The 25,149-nt window shown below is 43.7% G+C and overlaps 1 protein-coding gene across 8 annotated transcripts in view; it reads left to right on the top strand.

Annotated features, from left to right (window-relative positions):
• Frem1 (FRAS1 related extracellular matrix 1) overlaps positions 1-25,149 on the top strand; it is a 160,175-nt gene that overhangs the window by 96,206 nt on the left and 38,820 nt on the right. For 3 of the 8 annotated variants that reach the window (XM_031377755.1, XM_031377754.1, XM_031377756.1), the window contains 4 exons: positions 3,864-4,005; positions 7,083-7,278; positions 12,651-12,915; positions 22,961-23,372. In XM_031377755.1, the coding sequence (XP_031233615.1) occupies positions 3,864-4,005; positions 7,083-7,278; positions 12,651-12,915; positions 22,961-23,372 (1,015 nt within the window). Of the gene's footprint in view, positions 1-3,863; positions 4,006-7,082; positions 7,279-12,650; positions 12,916-13,139; positions 13,313-17,638; positions 17,726-22,907; positions 23,373-25,149 lie in introns of those variants that run through there. The other 5 variants (XR_004120883.1, XM_031377757.1, XM_031377758.1 and 2 more) reach the window with 5 other exon arrangements.

The raw sequence follows: 25,149 nt of genomic DNA, 5'->3' as shown, positions 1-25,149 counted from the left end.
TGTCTTTCTTAAGGTCCTGTATCATCATCATGATAAATGATTTTAGATCTGAATCTTGTGTTTCCGGTATGATGGTGTGTCCAGGACTTGTTATGGTGGGAGAATTGGGTTCTGATGATGCCAAGTAACCTTGGCTTGTGTTTATTTTCTTATGCTTGCCACCCCCCCGACCCCTGCCATCTGGTTATCTCTAGTGCTACCTGCCTTTGCTAAATCTGACTGGAGTCAGTCCTTCCTGTGATCCTGGTTGTATCAGAACTCCTCAGAGTCAGGCTGTCTCTGCGATTCTGTGATTCTGAGATCCTGTGACCGTGGACTTGTTAGAGCACCTGGGAGTGCAGCAGCTTCCTCTGGGTGTTGTGGGATTGGCTGTGGAGGCTGGGCTCAAGGTCTGCTCAGGACACCAGCCCAGACAGACTGGAAGGAACCCAAGCCACTCTGCTGGCAGAGTTCCTGTGTGCCTGGTCCTGCAGGTCCCAGTTACTCCCAGTTTTGGGACAGATGTTGGGTTCTCCTCACCTCTGATCCTGAGAGTGTCAGAGCACCTGGGAGTGGAGCTTCCTCTGGGTGTTGTGGGGCTGGCTGCAGAATTTGCGCCCAAGGTCCCTCAGGACACCAGCCCAGAGAGGCCAGAAGGATGGTCTAGCAGGTCTTTAGAACTAGCTGTAGACATATGTTTGGCTTTTGGGGCCTGTGCTGAGACTCCCCTTTATTTAATGGTGTAGCCATTAAGCATTAAGTAGACTATCTGAGTTTTGCTGGAATGGGAACACCTTCCTGGAAACCTCTAAACTTCCAAAATCTCCTGGACTATATAGGGAAAAGAGACCAGACAACCCCCCACCTTACACTGCCAGATCAACTTCATTCCTTACTAGCTGCCAAGTGCTCTGAAGAAAGGCTTATAGGAAATGCTGATAATACTATTTTGGAAGACTGGTTCTCAAACATCAATTCGACAAAGAATATATATGAAATGTCTGTGTCCTTCTTTCAATGCTGGGATGTCAGATTGGTTTGACATTGATTTATAGATGTGAGAGATGCTGTCATTCTGGACCCCAAGAGGAAACAAGGATGAATTTAAGGCTAGCCTGGGGTGACACTGAGTTTGAGGCCAGCCTTGACTATGTTGGAAGACCTGTGACAGTGGGAATGGGAAGATATTATACTGTTACAAACATCTTTGTAGTCATCACTTGAAGAAGAGAGAAAGATAAAAGCCAGTGTTTATTAAGTATTTACTAAGCGTCAGACATGTTACTAAATCATTCATACACACGATTTTATTAATTCATCAGCCATTCACTGACCAAGACCAGGGAAGGAAAGGAGTCTGTCTTCTGAAGAGCCGAACTCCTAAGCTGCTAAGCTCCCAGCAACAGCTACAGCTACAGAGCCCCAAATCTCTTTCAACTCTGCTTCAGAATCCATCCTTTGTAAGAGAAAATGTTCTAATTAGCATAACTGTTGAACATACCTGTAGGCCACAGTGTGACATTTTAGTTCATGTGCACAACGTGCAATGGTCAGATCTGGTTGACTGGTCTGTTGTCAGTTCAGACGTTTACCTTTTTCCTTTCTCTTCTTCCTTCCTTTTCTCCTGAGGAAGGAAGCAGCGGTTCCCCTTTCTCTTCTACCCATGGTTTTTAGTAGAACTCCTTTCCCTTCCTCCAAAAACACTCTCTATCCTTTCTCTCCTTCTGCATCTCCATCTTCCCCTTCTTTTCTTTTGTTAGTAAGACCTAGGGCATAGTTAGTGGTTAAGAAATCTTGAGTCAGACAGAGCTATGCAGACAGCCACTCATCAGAAATGTGGCCTTAAATACTCTCTGTCTCTCCTTTTGCCTCTCAGTGGATGAGGATGAAGTTAGTACTCTTGTTACAAGTGAGATACATGAAAATGCCCCAAAGATTGTACACAGAGATCAGAAATAGTCTTCATTGTCATTATTACAAACAGTTCATTCTATTCTAGAAACACAAAGACAGTCTGACGCCTTGTTCATTTCTGTCGAGAGTAGTTTGGTCTCTGCCAGTACTTGACCCCATTTCTTTGTTGGTTCCTTTAGATGCTGTGGTAGGTGCTTCTGTCCCTGAGTTCCAGCACCTTACCCACCTGTCCTGTGTACAGGATCAGTGTTCTGCTTCAGATACTCACAATTTGTGGCTCCACTTCCCTCTTTAGGAACCTGCCTCAACTCATGCACAGTCAGTAATGGTGGGAGAGGACAGTCGGTAAATATAGGAGCTGACAGCCAGTAGCCACAGAGCAGACAGTAGGTATCTATGGATCAGACAGTCAGTAATGGTCGGAAGAAGATGGTTGGTAACCACAGGAATCAAATAGTCAGTAACCATGGAGCAGACGGTCAGTAACAATGGGAGATAGTAGATAAGACAAATTCCCCACCTTCCTGCCCTCCAGAAGCTTAATCTAGGTCACGCTCTATATGGTTCTTCCAAAGATTCTAGCTGGGCACTGAGGTGTGCATCTGTGGTCTCTATCGCTTGAGAGGCTGAAGCAAAATGTCTTGAATCTAAAGGTTAGAGACATCACTTGGAACTTAATCAAGTCCCTTTTCTTAAAATAACAGAAGTTAAAAGGTTCTAGTAGGATTGAGCCTCAAGTGCCATTAGTAATAAACACAGTCATTGCTACTACTTTTTCTTCTCACCAGCTCCCATCTTCCTACTTGCTGGACCATTTTCTATATAAATTCCTTATAACACAGTCCTTTCCCCTAAGCCTCTTTTAAAACAACCCAGATTGTGGTACTTGTCATCCCTGGCATGTAATTCTGACACTTCTCCTACCAGCCTCATCAAATAGTGACTGAGGGAGGCTATGTTTCATCTTATAAAAGACACCACTAATCTCCAAACGCCTCAGTCACTGACTCAGCAGCCCTCTAGAAGGCTGTGATTCATCCTTCTCACTGGAGAGGCAGATGAAGTTTTCCCCCTTTTATCATGGAAGTTGCCAGTCTTGGGCTAGCAAGAATCCCTCTTTGAATGAGAGAGATCGGAATGAAATGTTAGGCATCGGCTTCTCTGCAGAAGACCTGGTAGTTGCTGATGTCAGTTGTGAGACTTGGTGTCTTCGGTCCCAAGGCCGAGAATTCAAGATTCCCCATGTTTCTCAAAAAACAAAACTTCAGAGGCAGATGGAGTAGTCATAGGTGAGCTCACAGTGATCACGGTGGACAGCTGGAATGCTGGTAGAAAGAGACCCCTTCTTCATTTGGGGGAGCCTGGGGAAAGGTTTCAGCGGCCACATGGAAGCAGCAGCTGCTGGCTGCCCCCGTCTGTTCATGCTTTCAGTTAGCCAAGCAGATGCCAGGAGCCAGCCTGGAGGATCCATATCTTCAAGAAGATGAACTGCTATAAAGACCACATGCACCAGGGGCTTCAGGAGGAGGGAAGAGATTAGAGGACCACAGGTAGCGCAAGAGTATCAACCTGAGGAGGGCCTGCCTTCAGGAATTGCATTGGGACATTTTATAAGTTGCTTTCAGTGGGGTTCTGTCTATATGGTTAGATCTATAATACCTAACCTACTTTCTTCATGGAGACATTGTAAGCATTAGAAGAAAGAACAGAAACAAAATTGTTATATAACAGCATATATCTAACATAAAGATGTAATGTTCTGCTCATGTAAACAATGAGAAGCATCTCTCACCTCGGTCGCACCCTCTTTCCAGACTTTGGTATATGGCTGCTTCCAGAGCTTTGGGTATTGCTTATTACTTATTTCTTGAGGGTAGGACCTGTGATAGCCTGTGATAACCAGTATGAGTGTCCCCTGATGGCCTCTGTCTTCCATTTTCATATGAACACCCATAATTTCCTTTCTACAGGAAGGCTGAAATCTCAATGACTGTGGGTGATACTAGAGTTCTGTCTAGTGCTGTTCTTTCAGCCATAGATAAAGACTCACCAAGGGAGAAGATTCACTATTTATTTGAAAGACTTCCCCAAAATGGGCAACTTCAGCTTAAGGTAAGTGGCCCTTTAAAACAATTAATTAATTAAATACTATTCTTTTCATGTACATGTACCTGTGTGAGCTTGTGTGTGCCATGTGTGTGCAGGTGCCCATGAAGTCTAGATCCATTGGAGCTGGAGTTATAGGTGCTCATGAGCTGCCTAATGTGGGTTCTGGGAACCAAATTCCCATCCTCTGCAAGAGTGGTTTGTGTTCTCAGCCACTGAGCAATCCGTCTAGACCTAGGCTTGCTGGGGACTAGGGGAGTATGGCCCTCACAAAAGTCCTTTAACCATCATTTCCCAAAGTAGGTGTATATTTTATCAACACACATTTGTAGCATTGAATTTATTCTATAATATGCATAGTTTTCACTCGAAGGCAGAGTATTTACTTTTAAGAAAACTTTTAAATCTGTTGCCACTTCTTTTCCTCCCTCCCCTATGCCTCCTTTCCCTCTTTTCCTTCTATTCCCTCATTCCTTAACTCTTTGTCCTCCTCTGTATTCCTGTACCCCTCCATTCCTCCCTCTCATTTTCTCTGCCATACTCTAAACGATTCTCAGGAGCATGGCCACACTTAAAATCTATATCAACTAGTGTCTTTGTTATGAAGCCCCTTCCCAGCCTCGTGCGAATGTATGATAGGACAAAGTCTTGAATTAAAAACTGCACGAGGGCCAGGCATTGGTGGCACACACCTTTAATCCCCGCACTTGGGAGGCAGAGGCAGGTGGATTTCTGAGTTCAAGGGCAGTCTGGTCTACAGAGTGAGTTACAGAACAGCCAGGGCTACACAGAGAAACCCTGTCTCAAAAAACAACAAACAAAACAAAACAAAACAAAAACCTGTGCTAGGGACACTCCATGTGGTAGACCTCCTATCCTACTCACCAATGGCTGTCTTACCTTAGTAACTGCTGTATTATAATCTGGCAGACAGTGTGACAGTAAATCTACATACCTGGATTTGTACAAGTTCCCAAACTTAATCCTTTAATAGAAAGCAAAAATTATGGAAATGTGAAGGCATGTGAAGGGTTAAGTCACTCGAGCTCTGGTGCTAATTGTTCCAGGAGCTTGCTCAAGTCCTCTTGATTCCTCTTATTCCTGTGATTGCAGGCATGATGCTCAATGGCAAGTCCAACACGAACCATAGGTCAGCCACTTGAGAAGGTCGGCTGACCCATGGCTCACAAACATTTATCTGAATGGTGGCTAGAGACTAGCAACAATATCTAGCCAGCCGCGGTGTGATTACCTGAATGCTTGAGTCTTAATCTAACACAGGCTAGGCTTAGAATAGAAAAGCAGTGAGGATTCACCCTGTGGGGAACAGCTTGGTTGTCACAGAGTGTGGGTACCACAGAGAGTCAGAGAGAAGAGCAATTGCTGATTTAAATTGAGGTACAGCTGTGTCCTTATTTCATTTCAAAGTGTAATGAAGCAGAAACACAGTGAGAGTGTACACGTTTGGGTGGCTTGGGGCCTGACTTGCTTTGGATATGAGAAGATCCAGATGGGTCCAGGGTCCCAGCAGGCTGCGCACCATTTTCTCACACCTCCCTAGGGCTCACTGAGGCTCACTGACTGAGGCTAGGGACTGGGACTCTGGGCCCCCTGGCCTTTCACAGCTTCTTATTTTCTTGATAGTTCCCCTTCATTCTTTGTTTGTTTGTTTGTTTTGTTTTTTTCTTCATTTTGAGTTTCTTTTTTTTTCTTCTTTCTGGCATCAGATTATTCTGTCAATTTCAAACTCATATTTGGGAACACAAATGAAGAATTAGAAACAAGAGGGAAAGATGCCCTTCCCTATATTTTATTTCTAAGAGAATATTATCAAGAGAAAAAGTTAAATAGGATCCCATGCTGCCTAGTTTTAAAAGAGTCTGACAATCTCTATTTGAAAATGGACCTCAGTTTTTAAAAAGCAGCTTAACTACTGTACTCTAAATAGCTTTATCCAAAGGACCTACAGTAGAACATCGGCCTGAAAATGTCAGGTGACAAAATAAGAAAGAAGAAGAAAACCCACTAAGTAGAAGAGTTCAGGAGGAGTGAGGCTTGTGTGGGAGGAGAGCTAAGCCTCGCCAGGAACTGGTGAAGATGACCAAGAAAAGAGAAAACAGAAATGACTTGTGGGTGTTCTAGTTTGTTGACCAGACAGGCAAACTGATGTTGATGTGTATGATGAGTCACTGGAAACGACATTTTCCTCCAGTTGTGTGGAATGACTTCTGCGAGCTGTTCTTAAGAAAAGCTGGGCTTGGAACTGAAGAGAATTAGAGTGGGATTATTAATACAATATAGGTTTAGTATTCTATTCCCTAATACTTCCCCAGTTGTTAGCCACTCTGCCAGCATAAAACCCTCTTCTAATAAAAACGCCACAATTTCTGCCCCTAACACATGCTTACTTATGGTCGACTTGGGATTTGAGGATCCTGATGGAAAATGTGGATGGTATTGGCAGTTGATCCTTTCTACTTACTGTGTGTATGCATGTGTGCCTATGTGTGCATGCTTGTGTGTGTGTGTGTGTGTGTGTTGGGGGGGCGGTGATGGGACTCTGACAGCTTTCTTTAGATTTTAGTAAGGATAGATAGTGGGTTGGGGGAAGATGCCAGTATGCTCTGGCTTTGTTTTAGCCAATGAGGTTGGAAACACAAGCCACATTGAGGAAAAGGTATTTTATTAGATACACAAAATTAAAAACTGAAATAAATTTTTAAAAGAGAATTCTAAGAGAAACACACTTCATTTCTAAGCATCCCATCCCAGCAACTGATTGCCCACCTGCTCTCATTAGCTGGGTTATTTAATCAGCCATGATCACTGATGATGAATACTTTGGAAATACCACGGCTGTTGAATGACTTTGTCAAAAGTCCTCTGGCTGAAGCTGTTTCTCACCCGAGGTCTTTAATTATTTTAATATATTTCGTTGAAAGGAAAAAAATAAGGCCCCATGGCAAAAGTTAGTGTAGAATTTCCCCCAAGTGTTCCTATCAGAGGTTTTCAGGGCATGGGAAACATATCCATTAGCTGAGCTGGGAATGCCAGGGTGCCTGCCTAACTGTGGCACCTTTCAGATAGGGAGGGACTGGGTCCCTCTCTCCGCTGGCATGCAGTGCACCCAGGAGGATGTGGACCTGAACTTGCTAAGATACACGCACACTGGTAAAATGGATTCCCAGAATGGAGACAGCTTCACCTTCTCCCTCTGGGATGAGGCCAACAGGTCACCTGCATTTGACTGTCACATCATCATTGAAGACACGGGCAAAGGTAAGAGTGTGTCTGTCCATGCTTGGAGAGACTAGTAGTTGTCAGTAGAAATGAGCTAGTGTAAATGCACACATTGTGTACTACAGGCCAAGAAAATTTCCTGACTTCTATAGGGGTTAGGCAGACAGACAGATAGGCAGACAGATACACACACATACACACACACACACACACACACACACACACACACACACACACACAGGCAAAACACCAACATACTCAAAACAAAAGGACGAAAACAAAGAAGTAAAGAAAAAATATACCTTCTTGATACTCGACTGCCACTATTCTATAATTTGTGATTGTAACTTACATCAGGAGGTTAAGGTTGTATCTTGTTCACAATCCCACGTCTAAACATTTTCAGATCAAATTGTCTTTGGTCCTTACTACATGCTTCGTTGACTAAATGTTTCTTTGTTTTGCCTTGTTTGCCAGGCTGCTTGGGATTAAATTCTGTGATTTACATGCAATTTTTAAAAAACAACTTTATTCTATGTATGTGAAATAATGACAATTGTCCCGAATTACTTTTTCTTCATGTGATTTAATCTTGTGGGGTTTTTTTTTGGGGGGGGGCTTATATTACATTTCACTTACTTGTTTCCCAGTTATAAGATGTAGCCTATGACCAAGAACAGTCAGAGAGATGAGGTAGATGGTGCTGAGAACATCTAGTCTTCTCTGCAAAAGTATGACTGTGCTGGTTGGGTTTTGCCAACATGGCATCTGGGAAGTCGGAGTCTCCATTGTGAAACTGTTCCCATCAGATTGCACTGTAGACAATTCTGAGGGCATTTTCTTGATTAATGATTGATGTGGGAGGACCCATTCTCCTGTGGATGCCACAATGTCTAAACCCAGTCCTGGTTCCTGGACCCTATATCCCCTGGTCCTAGGATATAGAGGAAACCAGGCTGAACATTCCATGGGAGCAAGCCAGTAAGCAGCGTCCCTCTATGGAATCCACTTCAGTTCCTGCCTCCAGTTCCTACCCTTGGGTTCCCTTGGTGATGGAGTGTAAGCTGAAACCTTTCCTTACTCGGGTTGGTTTGGGCCAGTGTTTTTATTACCACAGCAGAAACTTGAGTAGGACAATCATGTGTATATAAGGTGTCCAGGCAGATGGAATACACTAGCATGTATTGGCACATGGCAGGTGACATGTTAGCACAGGCTACCTCCTCACTGCCTTAGCTTTACAGAATGGGAGAAGCCATTCCACAGGCACCTGGGAGTTACTCTTGCTTCTTTGTATGGTGTTTTATCACTGTGCAACATTGTGTCCTGTTTTTCTATTGTTTTAATTTGTGATCCTTAACAGGACATTTATTAGCTGCTTATTGTATTTCTCATGACTTCATGAGTGTAACTTTTTAAGAGATCTGCATTGTTTATTTAAATTCTTTTTGTATGTGTATGAGCTTTGTTTGTATGTATGTCTGTGTGCCACTGTGTGCCCGGTGTCTGTGGAGACGAGAGGGTGTCAGATACCCTGGAACTGGAGTTAACAAATGGTTGTGAGCTGCTGAGAACTAAATCTAGGTCCTCCACAAAGAGTATCCAGTGCTCTTAACTGTTGAGCTGTCTCCCCAGCCCAAGCACAATGCACCTCAAATAGAAGCCACACTGAGTAGCCGGTTGTACCATCTCCTCTATTCGAAATATGGGCTTAGTTCTGTCTAGGACCTATTACACACAAGGTTTCACCTTCCAGCTGTGATGTGATATGTTGTGATTGCCACAGCGGCAGAAAGGATGCCTTTAGAAGACATTCAGGATGCACAGGTCTGTAGTTTATCCATACTCAGCCTTCACAGTGCTGGAGAGCAGCAGCAAAGCAGGCGCTGGGTGTCCTTGCTTCCCTAGAGGTGGCCGTGCCCCTGGTCAAAGGGCCCTGCAACATGGCAGGCGCTGGGTGCTCTTCCTCCCCTAGAGGTGGCCATGCCCCTGGTCAAAGGGCCCTGCAACATTTAATTTCCCTTGCCTTTGTTCCTCTTACTGCCTCCATGTGTTTATTGTGGTTACCTCAGCACATCTGCAGCTTAGATTTTCATTTGAATTTAGAATGGTCTTTGATTCTTGCATTTCAATTGGAGAATAAAAGCACGGTATGCACAAAGTACCATTTTGGTCATTTGAAACAAAATTCCACAATCTTGCCACCCCCTGGCAACCAAGGATCCCTCCAGATTTTGGTTGGGCAGAAGATGCAATGGCTAAGAGCACTTGCTGCTTTGCAGAGGACCTGCATTTGGTTTCTAGTACCCACATGAAGACTCAGTGCCATCTGTAACTCAGGTTCCATGCACACACACACGCGCACACACGCGCGCACACACGCACGCACACACACACACACACACACACACACACACGCACGCGCACACACACACGTGAAACACTCATATACAACAAACAAGCAAGCAAGCAAGCAAACAAACAAACAAGATATCTCTGGACACTGGCAAATATCCTGAAAGACAGAGAAATGGTATGGGTGGGGTGAGGTGGGAGTAGGGGGGTGTTGCATGCTGTATGAATTTATGTGTGTAGTGGTGTGTGTGTGTGTGTGTGTCTGTGTGTGGGGGTGGTATGGTATATGTATAAGTGTATGTGTCAAGTCATGTGGTGCATGTGTGCACTAGTGGCTCTTGTTAGAAATACCCATGTAAAATTGTACCATCTCAGGCCTACACACACACACACACACACACACACAGAGAGAGAGAGAGAGAGAGAGAGAGAGAGAGAGAGAGAGAGAGAGAGAGAGAGAGACAGAGACAGAGACAGAGACAGAGACAGAGACAGAGAGACAGAGAGAGACAGAGAGACAGAGAGACAGAGAGACAGAGACAGAGACAGACAGAGAGAATAAATGTAAAAGTAAATGACACCATCTTGATGTTTTCCTTTCACTTTTGTTTTCTTAAGAGATTTGTCTGAGTTACTTTTCTATGGCTGTGAAGAGATACTATGACCAAGGCAATAGTGGGACATTCACTTTTACAGGGAGGGTTAGTTCATAACCATCATGTTGGGGAACATGGAAGCAGACAAGCCGACATGGCCCCAGAGCAGTGGCTGAGAACTTACATCCACAAGCAGGTAGCAGGGAGCTAACTGGAAATGGCTTGTATGTTTGAAACCTCAGGGCCCACCCCCAGGGGACACACTTCCTTCAACAGGCCACATATAGGGCCATTCATATGCCCCAAAGAATCTTATTGGCTTTTATGTTTTTAATCGATTTTCATGTATTTTATCTTTGTTGTTGGATATTCACCCATTTAGTGTTGATTATTGAAGAGGGAGTGGTACAACACAGTGGCTATGAGTTGTGCCTTGTGAGTGACTTACAACCAGTTCTGTCTCCAGCTTTCATTAAGAGACAGCCTCTAGCAGTAAGTAGTGCCTCTACACTCCAGTCTCCAAAGCTGTAGTCTGGGGTTGGGATAAAGTTTCCCCCTGCAGTAGAGCCCCCGTTTCTGTGCCTGACACGAAGCAGCCTCTGCTCATTTTTATTATTTACTTATTTTGTGGTGATGAGAGTTGAGCTTTGGTCCTTGTGCATGCTAGGCAAGCACTTTATAACTGAGCTATATCTCCAACTCAAAACTTTATATTTTAGAGAAGATTTTTTTTTTTAATGAATCTCTGATAAATGAAACTGGAATATTGCCCCTGGTTTGTGAAATATCCCCAGCCTATATGCTCATCCCTACTCTCCTCTATGTATTTCCTTTAATACCGTAGAATAGGTGCATTCTAAAATGAGCCCTTGCTGCTTCTGTGAGGTCCCTGGACTTGTTATTTCCTCGTTAGTTAGGCCTTGCCAGGTAGTGGTGGCACACCCATTTAAACCCAGCACTTGGGAGGTAGAGGCACACAAGATCTCCAAGTTTGAGGCCAGTCTGTTCTACAGAGCAAGTTCTAGGATAGCCAGGGCTACGCAGAGAAACCCTGTCTCCAAAACAAAGGCCTTCCCACAGCAGGGTAGTTTTGAGTACAGTCTGGTCTTTGTCTTTTATATTTACTTTGGACATTGTATTAGTTGCAGTACCCATTCCTGCAATTGAATACTCAATAGCAGGAAACTTGGGAGACGAGGGCTTATCTTGGCTTTTAGCGCTAAGGAGCCAGGCAGGTCCATGTGGTGGGAAGGCATAGTGGTGGGGACCTGAGGCAGCTACTGCCCATTTTGCATCCACAGTCAGGAAACGGGCAAAGGAGGGCTGGTGCTCAGCTTGCTTTCTCTCTTCATTTATTCTGGCCCTGCCTACCAATGGCACTGTCTATATTCAGGGAGAGTCCTTAGCAGTTAAAATTTCTGGAAACACTGTGTAATAGACACAGCCAAAGTTGTGTTTCCATGATGGTTCTAAATCCAAACAATTGGCAATCAACATTCACCATCACAGGAATCACATTTTTTAATTATAAAAAAAATTGACAATGTCATACGTGAATATTGTATTTGCTCATTTCCACCCTTACCTCTTCTCTCCAACTCCTCCCATTTCTTCCGTGCACCTCCTACCCCCTCTCAAATTACTGACCCCTTCTTCTTTTATTACTATTGTTACACACACACACACACACACACACACACACACACACACACACAACCTGCTGAATCTGTTTAGTGATGCTCGTGTGTGTGTGTGTGTGTGTGTGTGTGTGCATGTATATGTGTGTGTGTATATGTGTGTGTGTGTGTGTATGTGTGTGTGTGTGTTTAGGGCTGACCTCTTGGGTTGGATAACTTATCGGTGGCTTATTCCAGGAAAACACTGATTCTGCTTCTTTCAGCAGCCATTGGTTGTCTGTAGTTCCCCTTCCAAGGATTGATTGAGCCTTGTGAGATGTATATGTCCCCTATATACATTGGCATGCCACCTGCAAGTCCGGTTTAGGTAACCATATTGTTAAGGTTCCATGTGTGCAGCTCTCCTCATAGATAGCAGACACTAAGCAGACATCCTGGCCTTCTTACTCCCAGTCTTTCTGGCCCTTCTTCTACAACGCTCCCTGAGCTTGAGGTTGCAATGTTAATGTTGGGGTTGCGGGCCCCAAGGTCACCAGTTCTCTGAGTTTTGACCAGTTGTGGATTTCTGTAACGGTTCCATCTCCTGCAAAAGGAAGCTTCTTTGAAAGAGGCTGAGAGGTTTTATAACTGAGTAGGAACTATTGATTGCTTTCTTTCCTGGGCAGCTTGCACAGTGCCTTCAGTACTTGGAGAGTATGGATGTTTCCAGATCAGACCTGCTCAGTTTCTCCAAGTCCTGTGTCTGAAGCTCGTGGTGTTCTCTGCAATACAGGCATAGAGTATTTTAAATATGAATCTTAACTAAAATTTCCTTGCCACACAGGTGATATTGTCATTCATGTGAAACCACTCGTGGTAGCCAAAGGTGGCAGAGGTCTCTTGACGACCGCCTCTCTTATGGCTGTGGACGGAGCAGACAAGCCTGAGGACTTTCTCTACCTCATCACTTCCCCACCACAGTATGGCCAAGTGGAGTACATCCACTCTCCTGGAGTCCCCATTACCAGCTTTAGCCAAATGGACATAGCAGAACAGACAATCTGCTACATACACAAGAGTAGGACAGCCGTCCCCAGTGACAGCTTCAGGTGAGCCCATGACATTTTTCTGCACCTCCTTCCTTAAATTTATGCTTAGGAAGAGAAAAGGAGTGAAGTTGGTGTACCCCACTGCGTTAGCCTCTTTACTATGTGTTTCTGACATGGAACATTGCTTAAGGATACACGAAACAATGTAATCTTTTAGAGGAAGGAACATTAGGTCCTTTTCCAGCTCTCCTATCGCTGTGTTTGCTTCTGTTTCCTGACTGTAGGAAAGGCGAAAACACACTATTAAAATGGCAGAAGCAAGGCAAACAACCGCGGCTGTGGTTAAAAGCTAAGTGTCATATGCAGATCTGTGTTCAAGCCCTTCTCTGAAAGGAACACAAAAGAACTGAGAAGACCCGCGCTCCAAAAAGACAGAAATGTAATTTCCCTTCTCTGAGTGCATTTTTCTATCTGAGGCAAAAGCACATATTAGCATAATAAATTTGGCATGAGCAGACACTGCCTTTTGACACAACATGTTCCTGTAACTATATCATAAATCACGTTGTCACAAAGTGGATCATATTTCCCCATAGAAACCGTGTTATAATTGGGGACTGTGCACCTGCTCAAGGATTCGGTATCAAATAAATCATGGGGATGAATAACGATCTGGGGTGAAAAGGCAAAGATACAATGTTAATGCAAATCTGCATTCATTTAAAATGTGGAGATTTGCTACTAGTCTCACAAAGAGGGAGAAATTCTGAGGGCTCTAATAACAGTGGAGGCTAGCTGAGCATGTAGTCCTTCCTAAAAGCAGAGACCCAGGCCAGTGGAAAGGATCAGCCAGTCTTGGATTAACCATTGGGTATTGATTTTACCAGTTAGAGAGCATTACTTTGTCTGCCATAGATACAGGACTATTGATTTCCAGTAAGATGTTTACCACATCCTTTTAACTTCTGGCATGCACTGTAAAGTCACGTAATTATTACGTTGTTATCCTATACTATCCACTGGGTTTCCATGAACTCACATGGACTCTCAAGGCTCCCACCTTTAAGCCTCCTCTCTGTCATATTTCACCTATTTAAACTCTTGGCTGTGACGAGCAGTTTGTCAGTAAGGATGATATTCCTTACCATTTACACTTTAAAAGTGATTTCTGAGGGATGGTTTTGATTAAAGTCCAACATTTAACAACAACAATAAAATACTGACCAATATGAACTAATATTTCCTCTCTCTCTTGTATGTGTGCTCATGTGGGGGTGGTGCACATCTGTGTGCAAATGCATGTTCATACGGAAGACAGAGCACAACCCTCGGTGCCGATCTTCAGATGCCATCCACTTGTTCAGCCTTGATCTTTCACAGCAGGCCAGGCTGGCCGATCAGTGAGCCCAGGAAGCTTCCTACCTCTGCCTCCAGCATTTGGATAACATGGCAGCACACTCGGGGGTTTTTGTTTGCTTGTTTGTTTTGTTTTGTTTTGCTTTGTTTTTAAATGTGGGTTCTAGGGCTCAAATCCAAGTCCTCATGCTTTCAAATCAAGCCCTTTACTAACTGATTCATCTCTTCCTCACCCTCTTTCACTTTATAGATGTCCTAAAACAGGAAGATAGTTATTTAATTATTGAGCAATATCTTTACTGAGTTTGTGCTTGAGTACTGTTGCGCATTGATGAAAACATCAGAAGGGAGATGTTCCTCTCCTAGTTGGCTCTTGTGTCTAAGTTGTATGTTGCCATTGTGAAAATACAGGTTCAGGGTCATTTATTGCCTTTGTGACTCACAGTGTCATGAATGTCATCAAGTTACATGCCCACTTGTATTACTGATCCTTCTGTGGGACTGGAAAGTGATCATTGTACTTGCCAGTTAGGGCCATAGGGAGGTTCAAATGAATTAGGCACATGACGTGCACACGGCGTTTGGCACATAGGGAGAAAGGAATTGGCGCTATCCGCCATTGTTCTTACCCTGGTGTTCCCAGTGGTGTAACACTCCTTCCTTGGCCACCATCTCTCCTTCCATCTTTGCAGTAGCAAGTGTGATCATTCAGACATGTAAGGACATTCAGACAGAAGTGGTGTTTGCTCGTCCCTGTTTGCTAAAGAAATGGGTGTTCCCATGGGTATAACGCATGTTTATTAGAACCAGGATGTTTGATTTTATACCCATTTCTGGGACTTTTTGCTTCTTTTGCTTCTTTCCTATTTCTCTAGTTAATGCCCACAGGTCTGTCAGCTCCAGACATTAATGGCTGTTGGAGGGACACTGCAGTGAGCTGGCTGAAGAAACCAGTGAGTGAATATATATAGATGTAGGCAAGTGGAGGTGAGATGCTGAGATGGCACAAACCTAAACCCAACATTCTTACTACACTTGGGAGCACCTCACATCAGAGCATCTTAAGTGGGAACATTACACATCCCCAATTCTTAGACCTCAGTTGGAAATCTGTCTTTTGAAAGGCTCTCCAAGAATCTGATGCCTCAGGGCTAGCATCTCCAAGCCGGCCTAGTCCATTGCTCTGAGTGTCTTCTTGAGCCTTCATGAAAATTTGCAGAAGCCCTGCCAGGGCCTCCTGTAGACCAAGGAAACTAGGGGGCTCTTGGGTCCTCACCTCAACTTACTAACTGGACCTTCACTTTGTTTTATTTTTTTGATATTCTGTTTTCTGTTTGGTTTTGCATAGTGGGTTTCTTGAAGGTTTTCTTCAGCAGAAGTTTGTGGCCTGATTTCCTAGAGCCAGTGATTTGTGTTTCTAGTGATGCTGAGGTGTGAAATGGCATGGGCTGGTGGAGGAGGAAGCTATACGGAAGCAAAGGACTGGACGGTGATAGGCTGGCCCTGCTGCCTCACTCACCCCTCTGCGTGGTTCCCAGAGACATCCCCAGTTGCAGTGGGCGTTCTCTACCTGTACTTCATTCCTAGTTTCCTCTTTTTAACAACAAATATGAGTCCCAGTCTTCGCAGTCTTGAGGAACATCTACCCAGGATTTAAGAAATTGTTTTCTTGTATATATTTTTGTAGCATTTGTGGAATTGAGATTTTAATGCATAAGTATTTCTGGTTTTAGAGCTAAAAAGGTTTCTTTCTAAGAACATTTATTTAACTAGAATAAAAAGTTGATGTAGAGCAGTGGTTCTCAACCTGTGGTCGCGACCCCACTGGGGGGGGTCACATATGCGATATCCTATATATCAGATGTTTACATTATGATTCATAACAGTAACACCATTACAGGTATGAAAGCAGCAATGAAATACTTTTATGTCACTACAGCATGAAGAAGTATATAAAGGTTGCTGCGTTAGGAAGGCTGAGGCCACTAGTATAGCGCACAGTGACAATTTCAAGAGTGAAGGTAGTGTAGGCACATGGCAGACATCACCAAAGTGGCCTTTGAATGATTCAGATTAGGAAACAGGGCCACAGGTAGGAACACAAAGGGCAGAGAGCATTGATCTAGTCCAGTGCCTTCATTTACCTGTGGGGAAGCTCCTGTTGCCCGAATACCCACGTCCCCTTGGGCAGGACACCAGGCACTCTCTATGTCTTTCTTCCAGCCCTCTAGCCACCATCTTGAGAGGGATGCAGTTGTTACCAGTTTGTGCACAGAATCCTAAATTTCCAGAGACAAAGGCATCACCCAGCTGATGTAACAATTGTGCATCAGGACTTCCTTGGGAACCGAGAGTTTATTACAACTAAAGTATTCTTTGCACTATACCTTTATCATAGCAAAAATTAGTGGAGACTCTGTTTGTGCGAAGGAAGCCCTTCAATGTGTCGTTCTGATCTGGGGCCAGCAGTTTTACATATTTATAATGGAAGAGCCTCGCATCTGCCCAAGATCCACATTTTAATCTTGTCATTTCACTCACCCAATCAAGGGCTGCTGTGTTGTTTGTCAGGTGGCTCTAAACCAAAGCTGAGTGCCTGTTTTAATGAAAGTGTGATCATGGTGCTTTTTAAAAATTAAATATATGCAACCAATCTAATCACCCAAATTTATGTTGCTTGCTGTTAAATTTGGCAAGGAATTTGGCTGGGTAAAAGAGATGAATTCTATGGTAGAGAATTTTCCCTCTTTCTCTTTTTTAATGTAGGATGTGGCAGCATTAATTAAATAGGGTTTAATGGTTGAATTTTACCTTCTGCAAAAATATTTTGTGAATCATAAATTTCCCCCGCATTGTTTGGTGCTGCTGGCCTGGAAGAGAGATTTGGCAACCCACTCTAGGACAGATGACATGGAGCGATTAGCAAGCTGACTTCAGCTGCTGGCGGCTGGGTCCTGAAAGAACATGTTAATGTCCTCCATTTTGACATGCCGGCTGGACTTTTTTTTTTTTCCTGAGGAGCTGGCACTATTTATGATTCCATTTTTATCTTTTAAATGCCATGACAGATGGTAGATTCTTCAGCCAACTCTATTGCCAGGAAAGGCAGAAAGCTTGACAGCGCTGTGGTAAAATCAGACCAAGCAGACACCCCTAGACAAACCTGAAGTCATCCCCCGAATTTTATGAGAATGCTGGGCATCCTGGATGCATCTTTTTGCAGGGGGCAGAGGGGAGCAGGAGGAGGGAGTAACAAGGGAAATCAAACAAAATGGACCTGCAGACAGAACTAATACCTCCCTACGGCTGGCCTCCTCACCTCGGGATGGACACCACTAACTTTCAGAATATGTTTGCAGGGTTCTGAAGGGAGGCACGGGTGAGTCTCTTTGCTCACATTTTGCAGGCAGGAGCTCTGCTGACCTTGTTTCGCTGCTGTGCTAGCTTTATTCTGATGGGAATCCAAGCAGAACCATTGGCGCTGTCTCTCACCCTGGTTGAGGCTTCTCTGCCAGTGAGTAGCTTTCATCATTACTCACAAAAGTGGAATGATGTATTTGATCCAGTCATGTTTAGAAATTGCATCTTTTTTCACCCCTGACTTATTAGCTTTAGGTCAATGCAGACAGCTGCTCTGGTGTCCCAGCTGGGAGCACTGGCCTCAGTAAATGTATTTCTTACTCTTCCATGGTCCCTGGCCTGCTCACCCTCATTCCCATCTGTCAGATGGCACATTGCCTATTTCCCAGGTGGTCAGATTCCCTAGCATCAGGCGGGGAGGGGTGTGGGAAGGACAGCATGGGTCAGGAGACAATTTCAGTGTCCTCTAAGAGGTCATGTTTGGCCTTGACACTGAGCTTGAAAGACCTGTCTTCAAAGGACATTCTTCACGAACTGAGACGCTGGTCAAATATTAAAAATGGCCACCTTGGAGCATCCAGCTACTTACTGTGGCTCACACTGGATTGTCTCGCTCCTGATTTGTCTCACCTCCTTTTGCTTTCTTCTTCCTTGTTAGCCGATATTTGACAGCCTTTTAATAGGGGCACACAAACTCTTTAACTCTACAAGTAATGCTAATATTAAAAATGTAGATCGTGAGGGTGAGGAGATGGCTTAGTTGATAAAATGCTTGCCATGCACTCATGGTAGCACACATCTGTAATCCCAGAGCTGGGGAGGTAGATATAGACACATCCCTAGGGCTTACTGTCTGCCTACTGTTGCCGAATTCATGATCTTCAGAGTCAGTAAAAGACCATATCAACAAACAAACAAACAAACAATCAACCATAGAGAGCAATCAAGGAAGGTACCTGATGTCAACCTCTGGCCTACACACAGGCACACACATATACACATACACAAGGGTGCACACTCCACAGGGACACAGACATATACATGAAGTAACGTTTAAGAAAATTATAAAACTGCACGTCTTTTAGCCTACGTTGCTGCTGAGTTCCCGATGACTAATTTAAACTCCCCCAGAAAGCACACTTGATGCTGGGATGTGGTAGGGGATAGAAACTCATTTCATTTGAGAAGGGGGGTGGAAAGAATGGGCACTTTGAAGCATATTTCAGAGGTGTAAATGGGAGAAGAGGCCTAGGAGGCAGGATGTGTGTGCGTGTGCGCGGCTTACTTCTTGCTTGTGTCACTTCGGGTCACTGGATAGAGCTAGAAGAGAGGAGGGGGAGCATGTGCTGAAATCACAGGGAAGAAAAGAATGACGTCAGCCCTGTGAGGATCCTTGCCAGAGAGACAGAGCTCAGTGCTGCACCTCGGAGTGCTTCTCCACTGACCGTTGACACAGTCCACAAAAAGTCTGAAGAACACACAGATACCTGTTTAAGTGCACTTGTTTTTTTCATCAAAATTATTTGATGATGCTTCATGTCCAGCCAAAGAAAATTTCTAGTTTGTATAGAACTTATTCATCAAAGAAAATATGATTGCTGTTTTTTTTGATATGTAATTCCCAGAACAACTCAGTGTCTTCCTTCAAACTGTACATACCAATGCTCCAGGGAAAATCACATTGTTTACAAACTTAGATTAGGGATATGTGAAAATTTTAAACTTTATTTCTTTTGGCTGTTTTAACTTTGGGAACATCAATTGCTATTCCATGCATCACATCCTGTTTTCCTTGTAGACAGTTTTTGTGACTAGCTCATTAAAAAACTCAAAATCTTTAGGCTTCCCTGAACTTGAGAGCTATAATAACATCTGTCCATGGGCACAACAATGGCACTAATGTCATGGTAGTAACCAGTTGCTTTCTGGTCGGATTTAAGTTCTGCTTCACAAAATAAAATTAGTGCTGAGTACAATTAATGGAGTCCAAAATCATGGCTGGCAAGGTCATAGGCTTTAGGGGAAAACTTAACACAATTATTCTACTAAATGGACATAGTAATAAACTGCCCCCTAAGTTCTCATCTTATTACTGATAACTTATTTAAACTTCCTCAAAAAGCACATTTTGTATGGGATCTGTTAGGAAACAGAAAGCCATGTCACTTAAGAAATGGCAGAAGAAATGATTAGTGCATCTTTCAGTCCTCATCAGAGACCCCCACTCACCCTAATAAATGGTGAATTCATAGAGATACACAACTGGTCCATGTGCAGAAAGCAAAAGACCATGGAGTGCTCAATTCCAAATGATATTTGGATGTTGATATCATCCTCTTCACCCTATGGCTTAGGCCTCAACATCACAGCACGAGGCAGAAAGATGGTGAGATCCAGCAGTGGTTGGGAAGAGCAGGAAAACATGATTTGCCAAACATGACAGGACCATTGCAGAGATGCATTCACAGCAGCTGTGACTGAATGGGTTAAGACCAAACCAGCCGTAATAGCAGCATAGATGGGGAGGGGACCCATGCCTAGCTAAGGAGCTATTAGTTACTGATGGCTGCTGAAGTATAGACAGTCACTTTTCATTAGGGATGGGACCTAGGAAGCTCCCCATTCTTCAATAGATTATCCTACACTTGTGCACATACAGGTAGCATTTAGTGAACTTAGTTTTGAAAAAGCAGCACATGAAGTTAGGAGAGAAAAGTAGTAGAGAGATAGTGGAAAAATTGGATGAGAACGAAGGAAAGGGGATAGATTTGAGCATGCATGAAATTATCAAATGAAACCTTTTAGCATAATCTTCAAAGCAAAATCTGCATTCCGCCAAGCCTGTCTCCCCTGGCGGTTTACTAAGAGTGTCTTTCCCTGAGTCCTTTGCCCCAGGGAGGCTGGTTCACAGCCTGGCTTCAGGTTCTTCCTGGTCAGAAGCAAATCATCTCCTCTCAAATCCTGGCACACAAGAGCCAGCTAATTCAGAGGAATTAGAATTTCCTGGTCAAGAATATACCAAACTTGTAAAATAAATGCCACACTAGAAGGTTTTTATGTGATTTAATGTTATATTCCAGTAAAATATGCTATTACAAATTTTTACATCAATATTAACATATTCCATATATTCTTGCACCAGTGGAGTTTTTGCATTCTGCATATATATTCCAGCACCCATGAGTGGTGAGAAGCTGCTAAGAACCAACTCTGAGTAACTGTTAGTATATTCATTCCTTTGGCCTGTGGTAAATTTTTCAATCTCATTTGATAGTAGTAAACTTCTAACCTTTCAGAGTTCTAATACTGTGTCTTACTTATATAAATAAGTTCATACTCTCCTTTCCCTTCAAACACCATGGCCAAAAGCAGGTTAGAGGAGGAAAGGATTTATTTGGCTTATACTCCATGATTGAGGGAAATCAGATCAGAAACTCAATCAGAAACTTGAAGCATGCTACTCACTTTACTGGCTTGCTCTAACAGACTCATGGTTAGCTGGCTTTATTATACAGCTTAGGGACTGGTGCCACCCACAGTTGGCTAAACTCTGCTTCATCAGCTTACAGACAAGCCAATCCCAACAAACATGTTCACAATCCAGTCTGATTTGGACAACCTATTGATGGAGTCTCCCTTCTCAGGTGATTTTAGGCTCTGTCAAGTTGACAGTTAATGCTAATTAGGACCATTCATGATATTATTAAGTTTCTTTGCAGTGGAAATAAAATGATGAAACATTATTAAAAACTAGTGTTACTGTACAACTGAGTGCAGTGAAAGGAATAGCTCTAGTGATTGATGTAGGGAAAACATATATTCAAGATTGTAAGAGAGATCTACTGACCCCAAACACGTGTCATTTCTACTCTCTCCAAAGTTGGACATTGGTACTTTAAGACTACAACTCTTGATTTATTTGTGTGTATGGGGGGGGGGGAGGTGCTGGAGGGGGCGTGTTGTTAAGCTGTTGATTGAAAAGTCTGTAAGAACAGAGTATGCAGAGACAAAAAAAATCTGAGTTCGCCAGGCAGTGGTGGCGAACGCCTTTAATCCCAGCACTTGGGAGGCAGAGGCAAGTGGATTTCTGAGTTCGAGGCCAGCCTGGTCTACAGAGTAAGTTCCAGGACAGCCAGGGCTATACAGAGAAACCCTGTATTGAAAAACCACACACACACACACACACACACACACAAATCTGAGTTCTAGTGCTAACTCTTATCTACCTGTCCATGCCCTCCACTAGGTTTTTGTGAAGGATCCTTGTCCGTCATCAATACCTACATACCTCAAATGAAGCAGGTGCAGAAAAAGACATGTAGACTCTAAGAGGTTAGAGTCTTACATAATACGTTAGAGCTGGGTAGTTAGTATCTTGCATTTATCTGGCCTATCCTCTCATCATCTTACAAAAGTATGATAAGTAGTCCCAGAAAGGAAGAGTGTGATAAGATAACATGGCTGAATAATGTGATCTGCCTTTTACAAACTTTAGCAATGTTCTTACAAACACTGCTGCCAGAGGCAGTAGCACACATCTGCAATCCCAGCATTCCTGAGGTGACATGGGAGCTGGAAACACAAGAATCCCAGGAATCTTGGGGGTGGGCGGGGGTGTAGCTAGCCTGTCATATATAGCTGCAAACAACAGACCATGCTTCAAATAAAGTGGAAGGTAAGACCTGACACTGATGTGCAGATTGTCCAGTGACTCTGCACATGTACTGTGGAATGCATACACACACACACGAACACACACACACACACACACACACACACAGAAAGAGAGACAAAGAGACAGAGTTTTGGGGTTTTTGTTTTGTTTTGTTTTGTCTTTACAGAAATAAGGATGATGTTTGGGGACATAGCACAGTGGTAGAGCAGTAGACTAACACATGCAAAGTTCAATACCCAGTACAAGGAAAAAAAGCATGAAAATATATAAATTAGACTAAATTATCCTATTTGGTGTCTTTATATACTGTGGTCTTTAAAGTTCTGTTTTCTACATTCCATGAAAATATATTACTGCAATATTAAAAATATATGAGCACACACTAGCTACTCACACAATTGGTTCAATTGGACAGGAAATTCCTGTTTGGCATGAAAGATTACACTGAACTTGCCTGCTTAGGGCAAGGGACATCAATAGGAGGGACATCAATGGTGCTGGGAAAATACTCTTGGATGTAGCATGGTCAACGTGTATATTGCCTAGCAACTCTTGTAATAACAGAAGGGTGCTCTTCAGGAATCCCATCCCTGCTTTCCCCTTTGAGTCTCAATGTGGTGTGTCCTGTAGTAAAGGTGTGTGTGTTATCATTTCATTCCAGTCGATGGGGACACAAGAGCCCATGCTGAAGGCTGCCTTGCCTCTCTTTGCCAGATTTACCATCAGCAATGGACTGCAGACCCAGCATGGGGTGTTTGAGATCACGCTGCAGACTGTGGACCGTGCCTTGCCTGTGCTGACCAAGAACAAAAGGCTGAGGCTAGCTGAAGGGGCCATGAGCCTACTGTCTGCTGATCACCTTCAGCTGACTGACCCCGACACACCTCCAGAGAATCTAACCTTCTTTCTGGCCCAGCTCCCACGTCATGGGTACCTCTACCTGAGAGGGAAAGTACTCCAACATAATTTCACCCAGCGAGATGTGGACAGCAGGGGTGTGGCCTACCAGCACTCAGGAGACGGTGCCCAGGAGGACTGCTTTACCTTCCTAGCCACAGACAGGAAGAACCAAGGCTTTGTTGTGGATGGAAAAGTTCAGAAAGAGCCTGTTCGCTTCACTATCCAGGCAAGTATGGCAGGTACATTGTTTGTGTCATCATGGTGGGGAGCATGGCAGCTGACTGGCATGATCCTGGAGCAGTAGCTGAGAGTTTACATCCTGACCCACATGCCCATGGCAGAGAGAGTAAGGCAGAGTCTGGCATAGACTTTTGAAACCTCAAAGCCCACACCTCCAACAAGCACACACCTCCTATTCCTTTCTAAGCAGTCCATCAACTGGGGACTAAGTGTTCAAATACATGAGCTTCTGAGGCCTATCCCATTCAAACTACCACACTCCTAGTTTTTGAAAAACACACCTGCAGAATGTGGTGGCAATTAAACAAGATTAGGTTATCCAAGGTACTCACACATTGCCTGAAACATATTTGAGGTATGTACTAGACTTTTGAAATTATAATCATGCCTTTAGGATTCTGCTTAGTCAGGCATGTCATCTACTGGCATTGTAAGTGTAGATGACTTACAAGGTGGCATCAGTATCACCCAGGAGCTGATGATGGCGATAACAGTAGCAGCAGCTACAAACACCTATTTTCCACTTTTGATTCCTAGACAGCTCCGTGCATCTATATAATGAGTCTTAATTATTCCCATTTCCCCATTCTCCCATTTATCCCCATCTCCTACCCACTGAAACTATTCTCCAACATCTTCTTTGTGTGTGTGTGTGTGTGTGAGTGTGTGTGACCCACTGAGTTTGATTAGTGTTGCTCGCATGAGTGTGGGTAGGAGGTTATTCTCCGGAGCACGAGCTGCATCACTGAAGAAAACAATGCTCTCTCCTCTAGCAACCATTAACTGCCAATAGGACTTCAGGGATCAGTTGTGTGGTCCCTCCCATACCCATGGTGAAGTATGGATGGGCCCAGTCTTGTGCAAATCATCAGCTGACTGGCATTCATGAGTGTTGTGGCCCTGTCATATCTACATGTTGTTTCTACAGTCTATCTCCCCATCCTCTGACTCTTACATGCTTTGCATGCTTTTAAAATGGTTATCTAATGAGCAGAGCTACTTTGCATAAATCTCATTTGATTCTCATAAACATTTTATGTGGTAGGTTTTATTGTCTACATTTTTATACATGAAGAAACTTGAGTATCAGAAGTTAAATAATTTGATCAAAGGCGTCAAGTCTGTTTGATTCCAAGTTCTGTGTCCTTCCTATGGCTCCATACGGCCACATTTGTAGACTCTCAACAATTCTTGGAGGGCAGAGTGTTTTTCATCTTTTAGTCAAAACACATCAAGTATGTTCTGGCTCTCAAAACTCTTACACATACTTTTCTTGGATGGGGTTCACCCTGTTCCACACACTTCAACCAATAGCAACAAAGATGGGATTTTGTCTCTACTTCAGGACACCCTCTATCTAGTGAGATACTATTTTCTTCTTGTTCTTTACCCTCTGCGTACAGTATCCATATATCAGTGTAGATAGACAATACAGATCAATAGAATGTGAGGGACAAAGTGTGTGTCTGTGAAAGACAGAGAGGCACACAGGCACAAGTTGATTTAGGAATTGGTCCCCAATGAAGGAGCTAGAGAAAGGACCCAAGGAGCTGAAGGGTTTGCAGCCCCTTAGGATGAACAACAATATGAACTAACTAGTACCACCAGAGCTCCCAGAGACTAAACCACCAACCAAAGAGTACACATGGGGGACTCATGGCTCCAGCTGCATATGTAGCAGAGGATGGCCTAGTCGGTCATCAGTGGGAGGAGAGGCCCTTGGTCCTGTGAAGGCTCTATGCCCCAGTGTAGGGGAATGTCAG

This window comes from Mastomys coucha, unplaced genomic scaffold (assembly GCF_008632895.1).
Source record: "Mastomys coucha isolate ucsf_1 unplaced genomic scaffold, UCSF_Mcou_1 pScaffold18, whole genome shotgun sequence".
NCBI lineage: Eukaryota > Metazoa > Chordata > Mammalia > Rodentia > Muridae > Mastomys > Mastomys coucha.
Note: the sequence above shows the minus strand (reverse complement) of the source record. Positions and strands in the feature narration are given on the sequence as shown.